The sequence below is a fragment of the Pantherophis guttatus genome, chromosome 3 (assembly GCF_059756535.1).
Source record: "Pantherophis guttatus breed Tessera chromosome 3, ASM5975653v1, whole genome shotgun sequence".
Classification (NCBI taxonomy): domain Eukaryota; kingdom Metazoa; phylum Chordata; class Lepidosauria; order Squamata; family Colubridae; genus Pantherophis; species Pantherophis guttatus.
The window spans coordinates 124,554,709-124,574,727 of NC_142065.1; the positions used below are offsets into that span (position 1 = coordinate 124,554,709).

Here is a 20,019-nt window from a genome sequence, read left to right on the forward strand (position 1 = left end):
AATTTTTTCAACCCGATGAATTTCGGTTTCCAATCCTATCATTCACCAGCAAAAGCACCCGGCAGCGCAGTATTCCTCTGTACATTTCTATCTCCACGATGTATTTGCAAAAAAAGCCAATCAGGGTCACGCCAAAAGGGGCGAGGTGGGCTTTGCGACTTTGCGAGCCAATCAATGAAGGCAGGAGGGTGGGCACAAAATGAAAAGACGAGATCCGATTGGTCGCCGTGCTTCCCCATAAGTGGAACCTTGAAATCGCCGAGGTAGGAGGTAAGGATGGCCTGCACGTGGAGCCCATCGGAGGACTGCGGACCGCTCCGCTCGCCTGCGCTGCCTCCCGCTCCGCTTTTTGCTTTTGCTTAAGTCCCTCTTAAGTAGCCTTTGGTAAGCCTCGGGGGAGCAGTTCCGCGCCGCTTGCACTGGGTGAGCGCTGTTGTAAGTTTGGGAACTGCGGTTCTCTGACCGGTGGGTGCTGCGATTACTAGCTACTAGTAAAAACAGTCCGGGTGGTTTTGGAAAGGGTCAGTTTGGGATCGTGGACTGTCTTCGCCTTGGATAATTTTGCTTTCTCGGCGGAAGCGCTCCTCTTTAATCCACTAATGCAGGGGTCTCCAACCTTGGCAACTTTAAGCCTTGGTGGACTTCAACTCCCAGCTTTGCTGGCTGGGGAATTCTGGGAGTTGAAGTCCACCAGGCTTAAAGTTGCCAAGGTTGGAGACCCCTGCACTAATGGGTTCTATGGGTGATATGCTTTATTATTTGTTGCTGCTGCCGGAGGGGTGGTCTACACCAGTGGTCACCAACTGGTGGTCCGTGAGAAAATTTTGGTGGTCCGCAAAAAAATTATTTGCATTTTTTTATATTGCACTAAATCAGGGATCCTCAAACTACGGCCCCATGACCGGATACGTGCAATGAACGTTTGGGTTGCTGCAGAGAGTCTTTCTGCAGAGAGTCTTTCGGGGTCTTTTTGTTCAAGTTGGAGGGGGGCAGAAATTCTGATTTGGGGTCTGCTTCAGTCTCCTGCTGTGGGGCTTTGGGCAAAGGCTGGAGGGAAGTTGTGCTGGTGGCAAAAAGGCGGAGGGCCTTGTACCAATGGGACTGCATCATGGCCTGGAATTGACTGACCATCTCAGCCAGCTGAGCCTCAAGGTGACGGTACCTGGCCTTGCATTCCCACAGGTCTTCCCTCTGCTTGGAAAGCCTATGCTCGTAGTCCTCAGTGAGGTGCTTCTGCTGAGCCTCCTTCTCGGTCAGATCCAATTTGAACTAAGCCAGCTGTTTTGCCAACTCTTTCTTGTGGTGGCTGCTTAGCTCCAACAACTGCTTCCTGTTGGGGCCCTAAGGAGCCCGGGCGGGAAGGTGAGGAGTGACTGGCAGGGGAGGGGTGAGTAGAGGCAGACAAGGCACCCCTCGATGTGAGTGACATAGAGTTGGCCACGCCCACCCAGTCACATGACCACCTAGCCACACCCACCCAGCCGGTCATTAGGCAGATCATATTAGTTGTCTGTGGGATTTAAAATTATGAATTTAGTGGTCTCTGAGGTCCAAAAGGTTGAGGATCCCCGGTCTACACCGTCGCCCTTGTGTGAGAGCAGCAACTTTGCTGATTTCCTTTCCCAGCTGCAATAAAAGGACCGTTCTGGGGACAGCAGTTTGCCACTTTCCTCCTCCTTTCTACCTTGAGGACCCAAGAAGAACGCATTGGCCAAGGAGTAGGAAAGAGCTCACAGTAGTCATATTTTACATAAAAGGTCTTGAGCTTGTAATTGATGTTTACAAAAAATTATACAATTTACATTTGCAATTGTTTATGTATTGCATTTTGCATAATTGATTTTTTTTTTTTTTTACCATCGCAATACCGACAGGGAGCAGGATTGAAATTTCTTCCTTGGCAGCTGGACGTCTTATCCAGCTATGGTACTTATTCCAGCTTCAGAACTTCAGATAGCCTTATTCATAATACTTTCAAACATACATTTACAGATGTTAAATATTTAAGGTATTTTTCTGAGTTGAATTAATTAGTTAACCATATCATACTCACACAGAATTAAGACATTGATGTGAACTCTGTGCTGCCACTTGTCTATCATTTCAAACTCTTTAAAAAGGCAATCTATTAACTTTTTCTTCTATTTTCAGGCAATGTCAGCTGCCAAGCTAAGATGGCTTTTATGATTGTCAGGTCTTTCCACATATATGTTCCGAATATACAAACATGCAAACAATTGCTAACTGGAAGCAGAGCCTTCAGCCATTTCTGTCAGAAAATGAGGCAATTCCCAGTCGGCTACTTTGATTCTTCTATATTGGAAAACCGAAGAGAGTTCCTGTGCACTTCATGTAGAAACTACCATGTGAAACTAAAAAATCATACTAGCCCTGTTGTGGAAACAATACAACATCTTGGAGAGGCCAATAACAATTTAAAATCTAATAGCAAGACATTAGGTGAACAGATATTTTTGAAGGAATTGAACCAATGGTCTTCATACAAAGATATTTTCAAATTCGTGAGTACTTTGGACAATTTATCTGACACCATGGTAGCAGCTATCTTTCAGCGATTGGGTGAAGTCCAGCTACAGGACAGCTTAATAAAAAGTCCCGAGTTGCTGATGGAAAATGATATGTTCAAATCACTTTGCTTGCGGTTGGAAAAAGAATCTACACATTTATCTGACTCTGCTCTTGTAAATTCTCTAAATGCTTTGACAAAGTTGCACGTGGATCCTTGCAGTTCCTTGATGGTTTGCTTGGTGTCAGAGAGCCAACAACGTCTTGATAAGGGACAAATGACTATACAAAATTTGTGTATTCTTGGAGAAGGTTTATTTAATCTTGGAGGATCAGAACATGCTATGCTGGAACAAATTATGAATCAAATTCAGAGTACAAATGTTGAGGACTGGAAGATTGAAGAAATGGTCCTGGTATACAGAACTCTGCAGCTGTGTGTAGGTAGAAAAATGAACCTGTTCCAGAACCTGTTAAGCAAAATGAACAGTTTTGCAGAGATGGAAGGTTGCCAGTTCACTCCCAAACAGACAAGTACAGTGTTAAGTGCGCTGGTTGTTTTAGATGAAACCCAAGTCAATAACTTGATAATAAAACTTTGTAAGCATGCATCATGTTATATCCCATACTTTACAGATGATGAAATGATAAATGTGCTGGAAGCATTCATTCATTTCAGATGCTCTGACCAGGGTTTCACAGAGGCGCTAGAAAGACATGTTACTAAATTTGCCTTTGTGATGCATCCCAACACAATTTCCAAAACCATGCAGTACTGCAGTACACTCTGCATTCTTTCCAAACCCATATTCAATGCAGTGGCAGAAACCTTTGTCTACAGTGCTGATAATTTCACCGTTTCTCAGATTGTTGAGCAGGTTGTTCCATTTGGGAAGCTCAACTATTTGCCCCCGTCTGCTCCATCTTTCTTCCGGCAGGTTGAAAGGTTCGTTAGTATGCGACTTTCTGAATTTGAGCCTCATGAACTTCTGAAACTTCTTCATTCATGCATTCTCATTAAATGCTACCCGCTAAATTTTATGGAAAAACTGTTCAGCCCCTTTTTTCTGCAAGAATTGCAAGGTAAGCAAGTAAACCTATTTCTGTTATAATAGTCCTCTTACTAACAGTTGTTTTCAAATAGTTTGTAGGAGCCATAGGTACTCTTTAAATGAAAATTAACAAGGCTTCAGCAAGGCATTCACAACAACCGGTGAACATGCATGCGTGCATCTTTATTTGCATGAGCAGCGGTTTCCACAAAACTGGAAACATTGGAGGACTCTGCTCTAGAGAATGTTATCTTCAGGAATCACATGGATTTGTCTTCTCAGTTATGGCACCTTCTTTGGGCAATTTCCCCCTGCCCCAAGTTTAGACTGGTTTGACTCTGTTGATTGACAACTATCAAAATGTGGCTATTCCAGAGTGGAATAGAATTGTTGTGAGTGCCCCCTCCCTTTAAAGCATTTTTTTATAATGTTTGCTTTTCTTTGGCATTAGCGTACTCGTAATTCTTATTTAATGATGAGAATGATGATTTAACATTGTAAGGGAATGTAAACCACTCAAGAATCTTTTGTGGTTGGAGTGGCATATAAATACTAGTAAATAAATGAAAGTTGAGCAATCAACTTTAAGTTGCTGTGTGATGATATGCCTCTCTGGTTATTTCCATTTTAGCTGAAACACCAAGATCGAAGATTCTTTCTCAATTGACTCAGCTGTTTTTAACCATTCAACTGGAGTGTCCATACTATAAGGTATGATATTATTGATGGTGATTAATATTAATAGTTAAGCAAATGCCAGCATCTACATTTTTACTCAGACTAGTAAGTGTTTCATAATACTATTGGACAAATATACTAATGTTGCTTGTTAGTAATCCTCCATATCAGCAGTAATTTTGCTAGCATTTTAGGCTGTAGTCCTACGGGGTTAATATATACCCCTTATGGCCATAAGATATATAGGATGAAGGTATTCACATAGATTTATACCAGTGGAGGGAACTTCTGCTCCCATTATAGCACTTCTATGCTGGAGCAAGAACCCAAAAGAAGCATTCCAGGGCATGACATCTGCATCTGGAAAATCTGTTACATTGCCTTATACCAGGAGTGTCAAACTCTATTTCATTGAGGGCCACATCAGGGTTGTATTTGATCTTGGGGGGGGGGGGCTAGGGTGGGCATGGCCAGCATGACAGCACTCGTGTCAGGGGTGCATGTGGTGGCCTGAGTGCTCTGCCAGTGAAAATGGAGCTTGGGGGTCCATGCATGGCCCTTGCAAGCTCCGTTTTCAGCTGGGACAGCCTCTGCAACCCTATGCCAGCAAAAACGGAGCTCGTGAGGGCCGTACATGACGCTCGTGAGCTCCATTTTTCGCTGGCAAAGGCACCACAGGCCGGTCCTTCACTGTTTCCAGGGCGGCCCCACAGACCAGATCCGGCCCCCAGGCCTTGAATTTGACACCCCTGCCTTATACTAACTGGAAAGAAAAATAAGAGCCTGCTAATACTACTTTATAGGTTTTCTGATGTGGTGGTTTCTCTGATGTGGCTTCTCCTCCTTATTCGTCATTATTCTTCCAGCATTGTGTGCCTTGTTATGTTGTCAGTTCATTGGTGCACTTTAAAAAATAATTGCGTATTTATTCATATTTGTTTGGTTAACTGGCAGGAAGCAATTTGGCATAAAATTGATTTAAATTTTTATCTTTTGTCTTTACAGAAGCCCTGGCTATCCCTAGACTACCAAGTCAAGTCCTTTTACACTAGATGTGAGTCATTAGAATCCAAGGTTGATCTTCATCTTTTCAACAGAGTGAAGGCTGGCATGATTGACCTCTTAGGGAGCCAAAAATATTTTGTCTATAATGTTCTGACACCATATCACTACACTATAGGTGAGCAAACTGTGTTTCCTTTTCTGATAGCTGTGTTCAGTTTTTAGATGCACTTTTTTTCAGGATTGAATGGATAGAATGGCCATGTTCCAAGGAGTAATTCATAGGATGAGGTTAATCTCCAGCAATATATTTGATTATTTTCCCCTTGTGTCACATTAAAAATTATAGTTTGGTATTAACTTTTGGAAATTTCTGTGAGTTCTGCTAGGCCTTTAGATGACTGCAGGGATTTGTTTTGGACTTAGGCAATAGTTTCCACTGGGGTAATTTGCCTCATGATTTTCTATCTCATGTTGTTGGGATTTGTTTGTTCTTTAGAGTATTTGTTTGGAATATTCATACATAGCACTAAAGTTGTGGAAACTATGAATGTTCATTCAGTGTGAGCTTTCTGCAAACTATACCTTCAGAACTCCAGCAAGAATGATTTGGTCCTCCATGCAGTTAATTGGGAGTGGAGGTGGGGACATAATGGTAGGGATAAAAAGTGAAACAATACATCATCTCATTGGTGCAAGGACCCTAGACAATTTCTTTGAAGCCTTCTACCCCCTCCTTTTTCAGCCACTCATCTTCATGGAATTTTAGTATTCTCTTAGAATTCTTTTTTCAACAACAGCTATGTTTGTTTCTAGCCAAGTTAAATGTATTTAACAAACAGCAAAGCTGCCTCAGTTATCCATGTTGCACATTGATTAAAAATAAGTTTTTATATTCAATTATGAAAATGAATGAAATTCAGCAAAAGGATAGTTGTGAGGAATGCTATTTTCTTTCTGTTTGTTCTATATAAGATATTGAGATTAAGCTCAACGAAGAAGGATTTGTACTACCAGTCAACGCACATGATGAGATATACGAAAGGTAAGGAAAACTGGACGGTCGGTTATTGTTTCCCAAAGCGAGTTCACAAACCTGAAGAAACTTTTTCAGTTTTTCTTTTCTCATGAAAAAATTTAAAAAAATATTTCTAGTATTTGGTTTATGTTATTCCACTTTTTCCTTATGAGGTTGATTCCGATTGTGATAGAAGAAGCAGAGCAGTGCTAACATTGGTAGAATATTAGCAATATTGTGGTCCAAGAGTTCCGAGCCTTTTTAGTCTTACTCAATACCTGAGAAATTACTGCATATTTTTCAATGTTCAAGTCAAGCTGGTGTTTTTGTTACATTTTGGCCTCTTCCCTTTCCATACTGTTGCAAATCCATCATGCTAGGCTCAGAAGGAAGAAATCCCTGTTCACACCTTACTGCTATGGCAGATGCTTCTAGTCCAAAAATGTTCATGGATTTGCTTTGCTCAGCAAACTACTTTTAATTCACACAACAGCCAAAAGGCCAATGGAAACCCACAATCTTTCTGTCCATCAGTCTAGGTTCCTGTTTATGCCCCTAATACTAACTTGGCTCTGTTTGGAATTTGCTTGTTGTACAGTTCTCTCAAGTGTGTGTCAGGGTGAAAGGGGTTGACCAACTTTTGTCATACATATTTATGCAGAAAGAAGCACAAGGACTTACATTTACTTGTAGACATAAGGTTATTGCATACCATTGTATATTCTTAGCTATAAGTAGTTAGAAAAGTCTGCACTGACATTTTGAATTTGAAGCAGTGACAATATTTTGATTTTACAGAATAGCTCTCTGCATTGATGATGAAAAGAGATTTTGTGCTAATAGTCACAATCTTCTTGGGAAAGAATCCATTAAGCAAAGACATCTGAAGCTCATTGGTTATGTGGTTGTACAGGTAAATTCAATAATTCTGCTACATATCTCAAGAGAGAGGAAGGACACCCTTCTTCAAATATTTAACTATATTTGGAGATCCATACTGGTCCTTTGTTCATAGAAATTTTTACTTCTGAGGGTTGATCCAGACTGTTTGTGTTTGGTCTCATAGCTAAAGAGTGAACTAAGAGCATGAGGCTAGGAAGCAGGAAAGCGTGAGTTCAAGTCTTGGCTTAGCTATGAAAGCCAATCTAGTGACCTTGGGCCATTCACTCTCTCAGCCCAACTCACTTCACAGAATTGTTGTGGAGGAAATAGGAGGAGAAAAGTGTGTTGGATATGTTCATCACCTATTTGTAAAAATAATAAAGGCAGTCTACAAATTAAATAGAAATTAAGTAGAAATGTGCCCACCGGGTTTCCGCGCATTTCATCAGCCGAGGGCCCAGGGTAGGGGTGGGAGGGTGGCGGTTATTGTAAAGGAAGGTCTTGATCCTAGGGAGGCCACTGTACCTCAGATAGCCGGTTGTGAGACTCTCCTTGTGAAGTGGGGCCATGGGAGGCAGATGGGCCTGCTGATTGCATACCTGGCTCCTTGCTGCGTGGCAGCGGCCCTGCCCGAGCTCCTCAACGTTATAGCCGGGGTGGCGGTTGATACCCCCAGGCTTTTAGTCATGGGGGATTCCAACCTGCCATCCATCAGTGAAACGTCTGAGGCAGCTCGGGAGTTCATGGCTTCCATGATGGCCATGGACTTGACCCAGTTAATTCAGGGCCCCACTCACACAGGGGGAAACACGCTGGACTTGGTTTTCGTCTCTGGTCAGTGGTTGAATGGCGTAGATACAGGGGATATAGTCATTGAACCCTTGTCATGGTCAGACCATTCCCTCCTTAGACTTGACTTTCTGACTGCTACACCCCACCACAGGGAGGCGGAACCGATTAGATGGTTCCGCCCCAGGCGCCTGATGGATCCTGATAGGTTCCAAATGGAGCTTGGGCCATTTCCTGAGACTCTGGCTCACGACTCAACGGAAGACCTGGTGGCCGCCTGGGATAGGGCGGCCGCTGGTGCTTTAGATCGGGTCGTGCCTTTGCGGCCTCTGACCCGGCGCCGAATCTGCCCAGCTCCTTGGTTCTCTGAGGAGCTGAGGGAGATGAAGCGCCGGAAAAGACGCCTAGAGAGTAGTTGGAGGGCTAGTCGTTCCAAATCTGGCCGTACACTAGTGAGGTCTTATATCAAGACTTCCTTAGTAGCGATAAAAGCGGCGAAGTGTAACTACTTTTCCGCTCTTATCGCATCGGTAGATAATCGCCCAGCCGCCTTGTTTAGGGTGACCCGCTCCCTTCTCCATCTGGGAGCGCGGGAAGACCCCTTGCAAGGGCGTGCTGAGGATTTTGCGCATTATCTGCATGATAAAGTCGCTCAAATTCGGGAAGGCTTGGACTCTGAGTGGGTGGGTTCAGGCGGGTTGTCTGAGGTGTGTCTTGAGAATGTTATCTGGGATGAGTTCGACCCTGTGACCCCCCGAGGATGTGGACAGAATGCTGGGGAGGTTGAACGCAACCACATGTTTATTGGACCTGTGTCCCTCCTGGTTGGTGCTGGCTACCCGGGAGGTTACACGAGGCTGGCTCCAGAGGATTATAAATGCTTCCTTGAGTGAGGGTTTCTTGCCTCCCACCTTGAAAGAGGCGGTGGTGAGGCCCCTCCTCAAGAAGCCCTCTCTGGACCCAGCTGTTTTGGCAAACTATCGTCCAGTTTCCAACCTTCGCTTTCTGGCGAAGGTTGTTGAGAGTGTGGTGGCGCGAGAGCTCCTGCAGTACCTGGATGAAACCGTCTATATAGATCCGTTCCAGTCCGGCTTCAGGCCTGGGTACAACACGGAAACGGCATTGGTTGCGTTGGTTGATGATCTCTGGAGGGCTCAGGACAGGGGTTGCTCCTCTGTTCTGGTCCTATTAGACCTCTCAGCGGCTTTTGATACCATCGACCATGGTATCATGCTGTGCCGGCTGGAGGGGTTGGGAGTGGGAGGCACTGTTTTACGGTGGTTCTCCTCCTAACTCTCTGACCGGTCGCAGTCCGTGTTGGCTGGGGGGCAGAGGTTGACCTCAAGGCACCTGGTTTGTGGGGTGCCGCAAGGGTTGGTCCTCTCGCCGCTCCTGTTCAACATTTATGTGAAGCCTCTGGGTGAGATCATCCGTGATTTTGGGGTGCAGTGCCATCTGTACGCTGATGACACCCAGCTGTACATCTCCACCCCAGACCACCCCAATGATGCCCTTGAAGTGATGTCCCGGTGCCTGGAGGCCGTGCAGGTCTGAATGGGTTGGAACAGACTCCAACTCAACCCCTCCAAGACTGAGTGGCTGTGGTTGCCAGCGTCCCGATATAGCCAACTGGTGCCATCGCTGGCTATTGGGGGCGAGACATTGGCCCCCACAGAGAGAGCGCGTAACTTGGGTGTCCTCCTGGATGCACGGCTGTCTTTAGAAGAGCATATGACGGCCGTGGCCAGGGGGGCTTTCTATCAGGTTCGCCTGATACGCCAGTTGTGCCCCTTTCTGGATCGGGACTCCTTATGCACGGTCACTCATGCCCTCGTCACTTCCCGCCTGGACTACTGCAATGCTCTCTACATGGGGCTCCCCTTGAGGAGCACCCGGAGGCTCCAGCTGGTGCAGAATGCAGCCGCGCGGGTACTTATGGGGGCGACATGGCACTCCCATGTAACACCTCTCCTGCGCCAGCTGCATTGGCTTCCGGTGGTCTTCCGGGTGCGCTTCAAGGTATTGGTTCTCATCTTCAAAGCACTCCATGGCTTAGGGCCCGGTTATTTACGAGACCACCTTCTGCCACCAATAACCTCCCACCGGCCAATACGCTCCCACAGAGAGGGTCTCCTCAGGGTGCCGTCGGTCAGGCAATGTCGGCTGGCGACCCCCAGGGGAAGAACCTTCTCTGTGGGGGCACCTGCCCTCTGGAATGAGCTATCCCCAGGGATACGACTGATCCCGGACCTCCGGACCTTTCACCGGGCTCTGAAGACTTTTATTTCAGCAAGCCGGGCTGGCTTAAAAAATTTTTTAATTTTTTTTAATTGGCTAATTTTATGGGTAAGGGGTTTTAAATTGGGGGGAAGCCAATACAGATTTAATTATGTTTTAAATTATTTTAATGTTTATATTGTATGGTTTTTAATCCTGGCTGTTCACCGCCCCGAGTCCTTCGGGAGAGGGGCGGTATAAAAATGTAATAAATGAAATGAAATGTAATGAAATAAGTGTATGTTTCAAAGCAATATTTTACTATCCAGCCCTTAATACCAGTATATACATTATTGCCATTATATTGAATCACTGGAACATCTAGTTCAGTACTAGCTTCAGTACTAGACCAGAAATAGCTGTTCAAAATTTCAGACAGGAATCTTTCTTTCTCCTCCTTTAAGATTGACTTTGGGATTGTCTTCATTTAAATTGAGTGTTTCATTTTATTTATTTATTTTTTTATTGAAAAAGTTTTCAAATACAAATTTCCCCCCCCCTTTTTTCCCCTCTCCCTCCCCCTCCCTAACCCCCCCTCCCCACCCATCCCCCCCTGTGACTTCTTCATAACAAAAAAAAAAAAACCTAATTCATAACAGATTACTTACTCCCTCCTCTAGATATTGACCTTTACTTACTAAAAATATTATTAATATTATAACATCCCCCTTTATCCATACATATCAAAAAAGAGAAAAGAAAGGAAAAAAAAAAAGACATTATACTATGACATTATAAAATAACTTCTCCACTTTAAAACTATACGATAAGTCCTACTTTAACATTTAATCTTCTATATATATTACTATAACATTCCAAAGCGACCTTCCCCATAAAATCTAGTTTAACATTTATTCCACTCTATCCATTTCCTCCACTCCCCTAAATATAACACTTAAAAATCCCTTTTCTTAGACTAATCAATCTACTAAATAGCTTATTCACCCACTATCATGCAAAATTGCCATACACAACATTTCTTAACATCTTTGATTCACTGCCCACACTTCTTAAAAATATATGTCTATATTTTCCATTATATCTAAATAAAAAAAAAAAGAAAAGACAATGACTTTAAATTTATAATCCATATAGTATCTTCTTTGAGGTCTTTCCACTGGATTGGTAGAACCAACATCCATAATCGGGTAACATAGCTTACTGGTGCAACAGTTTATTCAGGATCTTCAATCATATCTGCCCCCATCAGTAGTAAATATCTTCTTATATGTATAAAAGTAAAAACAACCACCCGAGTGACATTATAATTATATTCCATATAGTAATAATTGTGGGTTTCATCAGAATTATTAATTCCCATCATCGTAGTGGGTAACAACCCGATCTTCTGCATGCCCCAGCATAATTCTCTTGCCTTGTAATCAAGATAATATAATATGTTTATCAACACAAAAAGAAATTCCAAAATGGATAATTCAAATCCATCAGTTTAAGGCTCGTTTCACGTCCCCAGATTACGGCCATGCAGAGATCTGCCACAAACCTCAGGATGATATTAACCAATACGTCGCCTCTTCTGTGTTTACACATAATCGTTCATATTTTAAAATCACTGGCTTCACTGTTGCCTGATTAGAAATTTCTGTTTTTATGCCACCTATTTCTTTTTTTCTTTTCTTTTTGTGGGTTTGGTTTCCATCCTGGTTCCCTTTCTATAAAGTGTGTATCATCTGGTCGGTTTTTATTCTGCTTTGTAGATTGGTCTTGTTGGTTTTGCTTTTGTATCTCATATTTCTTTTTTATCCCTTGTATATCCCCTAATTGGTTTCCATGTTTATCCTTGCCTTGATAAGTCATCACATTAGGATTAGATGCCTCTTCTCTCAAATTTGTAGATAGTCCAGCTGGGGTATCCAATAAATCCAAAGGCAATTCATCTGGTACAGTCTCTGTAATTCGATATTTTACCTTTATTTCCGGCTCCTTCTGCTTATCCTGTATTATACCTGGAGATGTTAAGTTCATTTTCAACCTATTTTGATAAAATTCTTCCGCTCTTTCAACAGTATTTAGCTGATATCTTTCTCCTTGGTATCTAAATATAATACCCACTGGGGCGTCCCACCTGTAGGAGATATTTCTCTTTTTTAACTCATTCACCAGAAAACCAAATTTCTTCCTTTCCATCAATATCTTAGGTAGAAGTTCCTTGTAAATCCAAATCTTTCTTCCATACAATTGCAAATTAGAATTGAAGGAGTTTTGAACGATATTATTCCTAATCTCCTTATCTGTAAAATAAATCACCACATCTCTAGGCCATTGCCTTTGCTTAGCAATCCAGGAGTTGATTCGATAAACTCTGTCGATCCTACAAAACACTTCGTCAGGTTGAACCTTTAGAATCCCAGCTAGAAATTCAGAAGATATTTTCCTTAAATCATCTCTATTATTTTCCTGCAAACCTCTTAATCTTATCGCATATTCTGTAAAATTATATTGTACCATTAAAATCTCTTTTTCAATCTTCTGTTGCAGATTTTCTGCATTACCATACTTTTGATCAGCATCCATTTTAGGTTTTTCTTCTAAGCTATTATCCTGAGTGTTTGTCAAATCATTTTCAATTTTTTGAATTCTATTGTCCAATTTATCTTGAATTTCTTCCATTTTAGACTCTAGTACATTAGTATTTGCGTCCAACTGTTTCATAAATCCTGTAAAACCATTAACCACTTTTGAGAGTTTTTTCTCCAAAAAATCAAACTTAGATTTCACCAATTCTTTAATTTCCTGCTTAAATTTTTCAAATTGCTGATTCACAATCTCCTCCCTTCTTTCAATCTCCTCTATAAAAAATTCTATTATATTAAAGTCAGGTTTCTGAGACTGAAGAATTAAGACTTGTTCCTTTAAGTTGTTGATGGGGGGATCCCCCCCGCTTCTTGTTTATCTGACTTTATGAGTCTCAGTGCCATGTTTCCGCCCAGGCAGGCTTTGTTAAAAAAAAAAAGCAAGAAAGAAAAAAAAAAGGGACTTCTTTCCAATCAACAACAATATCAGGTCTCCAAGGGAAAAAAAAAGAGAAAAAGACACAGGAGCAAAGTTTTGTCTACAAATGTAGCCAGTGGTATTTATTCCGCTACATTGTAGTAATAGAAAACGGAAAGACTTCCCTTTCAGCCTCTCCTCCAGCCAACGCCATTTTAAAAGGCTTCTTTTTTTTTTCCTCTTTCTTTTCCTCCTCTCTCTTAAGTAATTTTTTTTTTAAAAAAAAAATCAGTAAAATACTTGCAGTTCAATATTACAGGTCCAGCTCACATTTTCTTTGAGTAGTCTGTTAAATTTGCAGGCCCAAAGCCCGGAGCGGCGGCTGGGGATACGGGGCATCTCATCCGCTCCGTCCCAAAAGTAAAAAAAAAAACTTTTGGGACTCCGCAGAGAGTTCTACCCACCCCTGCCGGCTCTATCTCCGTTTCCTCATGGAAACGGAGTTTTTTCGAGCCGCCATTCCGTTGTGAAGGCGGCTCTAACAGGCGATGGAAGCTGACGATCCCAAAGGAACGTCTGGCAGCGGCAAACAGCAACCCGGAAGCAAGTGTTTCATTTTAAACTATGTCCATAATTCTTAGATGATCTCTTCCCAGTGAGTATAATTGGATTTTGTCCTAGCACTTAGCATTTCAGCTTTATTTGAAGACAGCCATTATTCAAGACTAAAATCCCCAGTAGTCCTTCAAGGACCTGTTGCCATCGCATTTTTGTTGTGCCATAGGCCTGGAGCCATTTTTGCATCAATAGTTAGCAAAAGATAGGTGACAGGACTATCAAGAATATTGGAACAGGACAGGAACAAGGCTGTTTTTTAATCAGGTAAAGAAAGTAAATGAAAAGGATCAAATGCCCTTTTGTGATAGGCCTGTTCATGTCCTTTTTAGAAAAGAAAACTTAGGATAAAATTGTTCTAATATTTTAATCTCTGCATAATTATTTGAATAATGTTTCCTGCATTTCTTTATATTTCAGATCCCATTTTTTGAGTTTAACCCACTGGACAACAAAAATGATGTAGTGGAATACCTACACAAGAAAGTATTTCCTAACTTTTATAGCTTCCATGAAAATAAAGCTGAATCCAAATAAATGTATATGAAGGCTATTGTTGATTTTGTGTTTGAGAAATTAAGATTTAAATAAACCCAGTGTTTTATCCTATTATATAGTTTTGTCTTTTCATGGAGAGAAAGTGCAAACGCACCTCAGTTTATTTTTTTTTTCTAATGTGATTGATTTAATATCATGTTAACTTGAAAAATACTTGCATTTTCCCCTGGTAATATATAGCATGTCCTGGGAAATGTAGGAATGTTTAGTTCTTAAAAGTTTTAGGTTTTTTTTCTGTTTAGTTTTTGAAGGCTGCGTATGCATGTATACAAAGGAGCCAGACTAGATGTGACAGTAAACATATAACTTGAATGCACTTATGTTTTAGGTATGTATGGAATTTATGTATATATGCATATTTGTATGTATGTATATTTTATGTATGTATGTATATATATTGCATACATTGTATATTGTTAAGTATTGTTATTTAGTAAATTTATATGTTGTCCATTTCACCAAAAGATGATTTGAGGCGGTTTACCATTAAGTAAAAACAACAAGATTCTACCACAAGAAAGGTTTTTATTAGGGGCCACTCACTTCATGTTTATTTTTTCTCCTCTGTTTTCCTGATTAAAATTGGCACTTCCCCCTTCTCCTAAATACTGTTCTGTGAAGAATCTTCCCTTCTGGGCTGATAGGCAATGCAGATTAAATGTGCCTTACATCAACTCACACTGTGGCTAGTCCTAGTATCTAGTAGCTTTGACAAAAATTCCACTACAAACAGCAATCAAAACAAAACTATTCAACTTCAAGAGATGAGATTAATGTCAAGCTTTAATGTTTGTATTCAGCACTAAAAATTCATTGTTATGAAGCTGCCCATCTATCAGCTGATCTTTATTCCTAATGCACAGCTCATATATAAATACTCACATGTGCATCCTTGGTATATAAGCAGGTTGATAGCTATTTTTCTCAATATTTTTTTCCTTTAATGGTACCTCCTTAGTTAAGCATTCCAAACATGCTTATAAAACATTAAATTAACGAAGAGATGAAATTGAAAGGAAAAGCATGTTAAGCAACAATACATGCTACCAAGTCCTTTTGATAATATTAAAAGAACAGAAACCTATAAATCATAGACAAAAAATGACAGGTGATTATTTTCAGATTAATATATGGCTATTCTAGTGTGAAGTGTGTCAAGCCACTTTTTTGGTGAAATCTTTGCACAATTTTTCCAGGAGAAAAAAAATGGAGAGGTGAGTACAAGTATAAACTGGAGATCACACAAGTATCATCATGCTTTAAGGACCTAAAAAATAAAACCTGATTTTAGCTAAAACCCCAGCAATAAATATATAAAGATATTGTAATGTTACATTTGAACTGTAAATCCAAGCAGGACACTACAGGAATTTGATACCATCTTGCTGTTAGGTATCTATCACAGTAGACTCTTAAGTTGGATTCATTTTTCTATCAAGCAAGCTATTCCATTTTTTCTGTAGAACTCTGCCTTTACATGATTAATGCGCACGTAGTCTCGGATTAGCTCTTCCACAGGTTTGTTTATATGCCGCCCATATTCAGAAGAAGACAAGACAGCTATAGGCCTTTTCTTTTCCTGTAAGAATATTTTTGAGATGTGATTTACAACTATAAAAATACAACAGAGATAAAGAGAAAACTAAATAAAATGCTTGGTATGGTGCTGCTGGCAATGATGGCGGATGCCCTGCATCGAAATCAAAATGACATCTTCCAAATACATTCTGGTTTCCTGAAGTGAAAAGAAGTAAAAATCTCTCATAGCTTTACACTCTTCAGCTATATCCATTAAAAACAGCTAGAGTCACCTATAATCCTTTCTAAAAGCAAAATGCTATTGGGATATAATTTCTTCCACCCTACAGGAACTTCTCTTAAAAATGCCTCATACTCTCTGTCGATTGTCTAATATGAACAAGTACTTTGAGATTTATGTTACTAAATATTTCCTCAAGGAAGGATTGTCATTTTTTTTTTGCAAAATACAACTGTCATCAGAATAATGAGCATTTGTGTAGCACTTCAGGAGGTTTATTTACACAACTGACTTCTAGCATTCCATTAGCAATATTATTCCCCATATAGTTTATAGAAACTTGATGGAAAGACATAATAGTTTGCCTATTTCAATTCCATATATTTCAGGGGTGGAGGTAAGCATTTGCTAAATTATAGTCTATTTTAATTAATGAGCTCAACATCTTAATTCTGTTCGTATCATACTAATGGCTTGGGGAGAGACATCCCTTGTACTTCAGTCTACTTTAAGTGCAAAATACTATTTAGATTTTATATACAGTAGATACTAATGTTACCTATATTTACTCTCAAAATGTATAGCACTGTTCCCAAATGCTGCTTACTTCCAAATAAAGCTTAATTCAGTCATTATAATACATTTTGTTAACTCCCAAACTTGGAATACCCCCTGCTCAAATATGTGGGAATACCTGCATCTATGACTCAACCAATAATCTGACGAGTTGTGTCATATATAAGCATGTTGTTTTGATATAGCCTTGGACAGATGTGTCACGTGCTGTTCACGCTCATGTCCGGCTTAGTGAAGGGGGGAAAAATCCCGATACGTCACATGACGCCATTGTGACGACGTGAGTTTGACACTCCTGCCCTAGAAGTTCTTACTCTTAAGTAAATTTGCATAAGACCCTAGCTTTAAACTAATAATTATTACAGTACTCCATTGCATGCTTGTAGAATGCAGTTAATTGGCAGCAGCCAGAAGTTGGCCATTATGAGTGAGCAGGAAGGAGAGTGACTAGAGATTTTCATCCTCCTGAGACTCGACAATCACCTCGTCATTAATATGAAGTCCTCTGCTTTTTGCGTGTTCTCTGTCACACCGATGGAGCTTTGCATCATAGCCGGTTGGTCTTTTGAAAACGCAGTCATACAGGGCAACAATTCCTGCCTTAAAAATAAAAAGGCTAGATCAGTTGAATGATGAAACAGGATCACCAGGATCACATCACAGTGATGGAATCAACTTCCTTGAGCATTCCGATATGCATAAACATTGGTATTGCCATATACTAAATTTTCTTTGCCAAGCAGTCATGTGTGTGTTCTCATATCTTCATAAAGAATTGCTGACAATAAGTGACAGAACTTTTAACAAGGCTTTCTTCAAAAAAATACAGTGCTAAACATTTTTATAAACATAGAATCTACAATAATTCCTATCTAGGAAACAGATATTAGTGACCTTTGCTGAATTTACCATAGCCACTGAATATATTGAGCTCTTCCAACATGATTAAAAGCCTTTAAGCACTGCTTAGCTTCTAAAGAGAGAAAGAAGCTGTAGGGTTGTTCCAGTGTCAGCATGCCATATGGCTGAATATGACCCTTGGCTCCAAAATTAATCTATATTCCTACCCAGTATAGAACAATACAAGACACTGCTCACAAATGAGATAGTTAAACATACAGCTCTGACCTCACCAACCATTATTCAAACAAGTGACCCAGCGTGAGCGCCAATGTAAAAGTAAGTTCCATAGACTACATGTTTCAAAAATTACATATAGTTAGTCCTTGAGTTACAACAGTTCATTTGGTGACCCTCCAAAATTACAACAACACTGAAAAAAGTGATTTAGGATTGTTTTTCACATGACCATTGCAGCATCCCCATGGTCATGTGATCAAAATTCAGATGCTCGACAACCGATTCATATTTATGATGGTTGTGGTATCCTGGGGTCATATGATCACCTTTTGTGACTTCTGACAAGCAGAGTCAATGGGGAAGCCAGATTCGTTTAACAATCGAGTAATTAACAACTGCAATGATTCACTTAACAACTGTGGCAAGAAAAGTGATAAAAGTGGGGCAAAATCCACTTAAATGTGTTACTTAAGCAACATAAATTTTGGGCTCAACTGTGGTCATAGGTTGAGGACTACCTGTATTGCAATTTGCTATCTGGGGCTGAAAGACTGAATGATGCTTCATTTCCAGAGCCTTTTAATAGGTATTTCCATCATAACGCCTGTCTTGGATGGATTGACCCCCCTCCTCCCAATTATGGCACAAGATTTCTGGACATACCTTGCTCTCCTGGTAAAAATAACTAAGTTCTGGAGGTTCCTTGCGTCGGGGTGGGATGTAGCTGAAGGCTGACTGTGCAGAGAGTGGAAGCTGGTGTTTCCTTATTAGTGCCTCATTGACACCTTCCAGTTCTTCCAACTCTTCCTCTTCCTCTGGTTCTTTCCCATTCTGGGCTCCTTGCATTCCTTTGTGAAGCCCAGTGTTCAGCTGAATGGCAGACTGGATTGCTTTGCATTCCCTACTAATCACCCACCTAGCCCCAGCTGGTGCGTTTGCAGAGTTCTTTGGTTACTAAGAGACCATCTGAATAAACTATGATGTCAAATCACTTATAAGGGGGTTGGAAGTTTGAGAAAAGCTGTGGCTGGGCAAAACAAAGCCCAGGCTGCTCTCGCACACTGCTATGTGAAATCTGTTTCACAAGTAAAGTATCTGTGAAGTCACAGTATTTGTTTACAGGAATTTCTCTGAGAAATACAGGAATAGTAGACGAGATACAAAAGAAGTAAGGCTGTGATTCTGAATGAAGTCAGTGTCTTCTGGATGACGGTATATGTTTCTTGAAAGGTGAGACACACCTTTGTAAGCGTTATATAGATATCACAGAATCTAAGTAGAGGTGTCGATATCGAAGAGGCTAAAGGGGGAATTAGTTACTTTTCAACTGGCAGATAGACAAAAGTTCCTTGAACAATGAGTTCAGAAGCATGAATGATTTAACGTCAGGAGAGCTGACGTTACTGATACCTGCATGCAAACTAATAGGAGCCTCATCAAATGTGTCTTCTTAGTAGCTGTTAATAAAAGGCACTGTCAAATAATCATGTAACCGATCTTTTGGTATTTATCCATTCCTTGATGGAATTTATCCTAGGACATAGCACTACTTGACAATTCTTCATTTCTGATCACATACCATACTATATAGAGATAACCACTGCAAAGATAAGGGTGAAAAGGTAACAACACTGCCTGATGAAACCGCAAAAGTACAAGCAAAACAGGCCTTTATGATTGAGAAATGTCATTATTCTGCCAGGTTTCTGCTTCAAACATCTAATAATAAAAGCAGATTAAATTATGGCAAAATGGTAAATAGATTCCATTACCCTGCGTTCAGTTATTCAGCTTTCAAAGCTGACCTTTTCTTATAGTGGGTTTTGTAGATGTTGTACAATATTTGAGCAGCCTTCTGAGAAAGCAAACTGATGTTTATCACTAAAGAACAGTGTCTGCAGCCCCCTTTAGGCAAATCCAAGATGATGACATATGTACAATGATGTCATCACATAGTAAATATTAGAATTATATATTTGTGCCCTGCTATTTGAAACAAGTCCATAACTTCTAGATTTTACATGATGACACTTTTTGTCATTTTGTTTTCCTTATGGTGAAATTTTTACCAGGAATTGAATGGCATCTTTTGTTTATATATTATAGTACACTGTGTAGTATCATAAATTATTGTAAAGCATTGTCTTCCATGTTCTTTGATTCTTTTTAGATCATTATTTATAGCAATAGTTTTGCATAAATTATACTTTCAGTATTTGCCTATCTCGGATAAATAAGCTATTAAAAACTTGGCA

The 20,019-nt window shown here is 40.5% G+C and overlaps 2 protein-coding genes and 1 pseudogene across 11 annotated transcripts in view; 2 read left to right on the forward strand and 1 right to left on the reverse strand.

The window, feature by feature from the left end:
• Positions 1–209: 209 nt before the first annotated feature.
• On the forward strand, positions 210–14,400 carry FASTKD3 (FASTK mitochondrial RNA regulator 3). Of its 8 annotated transcripts, XM_087890212.1 has the most exons (8): positions 250–384; positions 1,875–1,926; positions 2,152–3,609; positions 4,210–4,289; positions 5,262–5,436; positions 6,234–6,303; positions 7,075–7,189; positions 14,212–14,400. In XM_087890212.1, the coding sequence occupies exons 3-8, from the start codon at positions 2,175–2,177 to the stop codon at positions 14,326–14,328; spliced, it is 1,992 nt and encodes a 663-aa protein (XP_087746338.1). In that variant the 5' UTR covers positions 250–384; positions 1,875–1,926; positions 2,152–2,174; the 3' UTR covers positions 14,329–14,400. The 8 variants fall into 8 exon arrangements, with proteins under 8 accessions (XP_034267684.2, XP_034267679.2, XP_034267680.2 ...); XM_034411793.3 differs by lacking the exon at positions 1,875–1,926 and having other exon boundaries at positions 210–270; XM_034411788.3 differs by lacking the exon at positions 1,875–1,926 and having other exon boundaries at positions 234–423.
• Positions 14,401–14,857: 457 nt separating this feature from the next.
• On the reverse strand, positions 14,858–18,716 carry CFAP90 (cilia and flagella associated protein 90). 2 transcript variants are annotated; one of them, XM_034411794.3, is made up of 3 exons: positions 18,428–18,716; positions 17,168–17,284; positions 14,858–15,928 (listed from the first exon to the last, which is right to left on the reverse strand). In XM_034411794.3, the coding sequence occupies exons 1-3, from the start codon at positions 18,608–18,610 to the stop codon at positions 15,773–15,775; spliced, it is 456 nt and encodes a 151-aa protein (XP_034267685.1). In that variant the 5' UTR covers positions 18,611–18,716; the 3' UTR covers positions 14,858–15,772. The 2 variants fall into 2 exon arrangements, with proteins under 2 accessions (XP_034267685.1, XP_087746340.1); XM_087890214.1 differs by having other exon boundaries at positions 14,858–16,084; positions 18,428–18,715.
• A 59-nt stretch (positions 18,717–18,775) lies between these two features.
• The window catches only part of LOC117662385 (uncharacterized), a 40,535-nt pseudogene continuing 39,291 nt past the window's right edge, over positions 18,776–20,019 (forward strand). The window contains exon 1 of the transcript XR_004590364.3: positions 18,776–18,994. The product of XR_004590364.3 is annotated as an uncharacterized LOC117662385 (transcript). The remainder of the gene's footprint in view (positions 18,995–20,019) is intronic.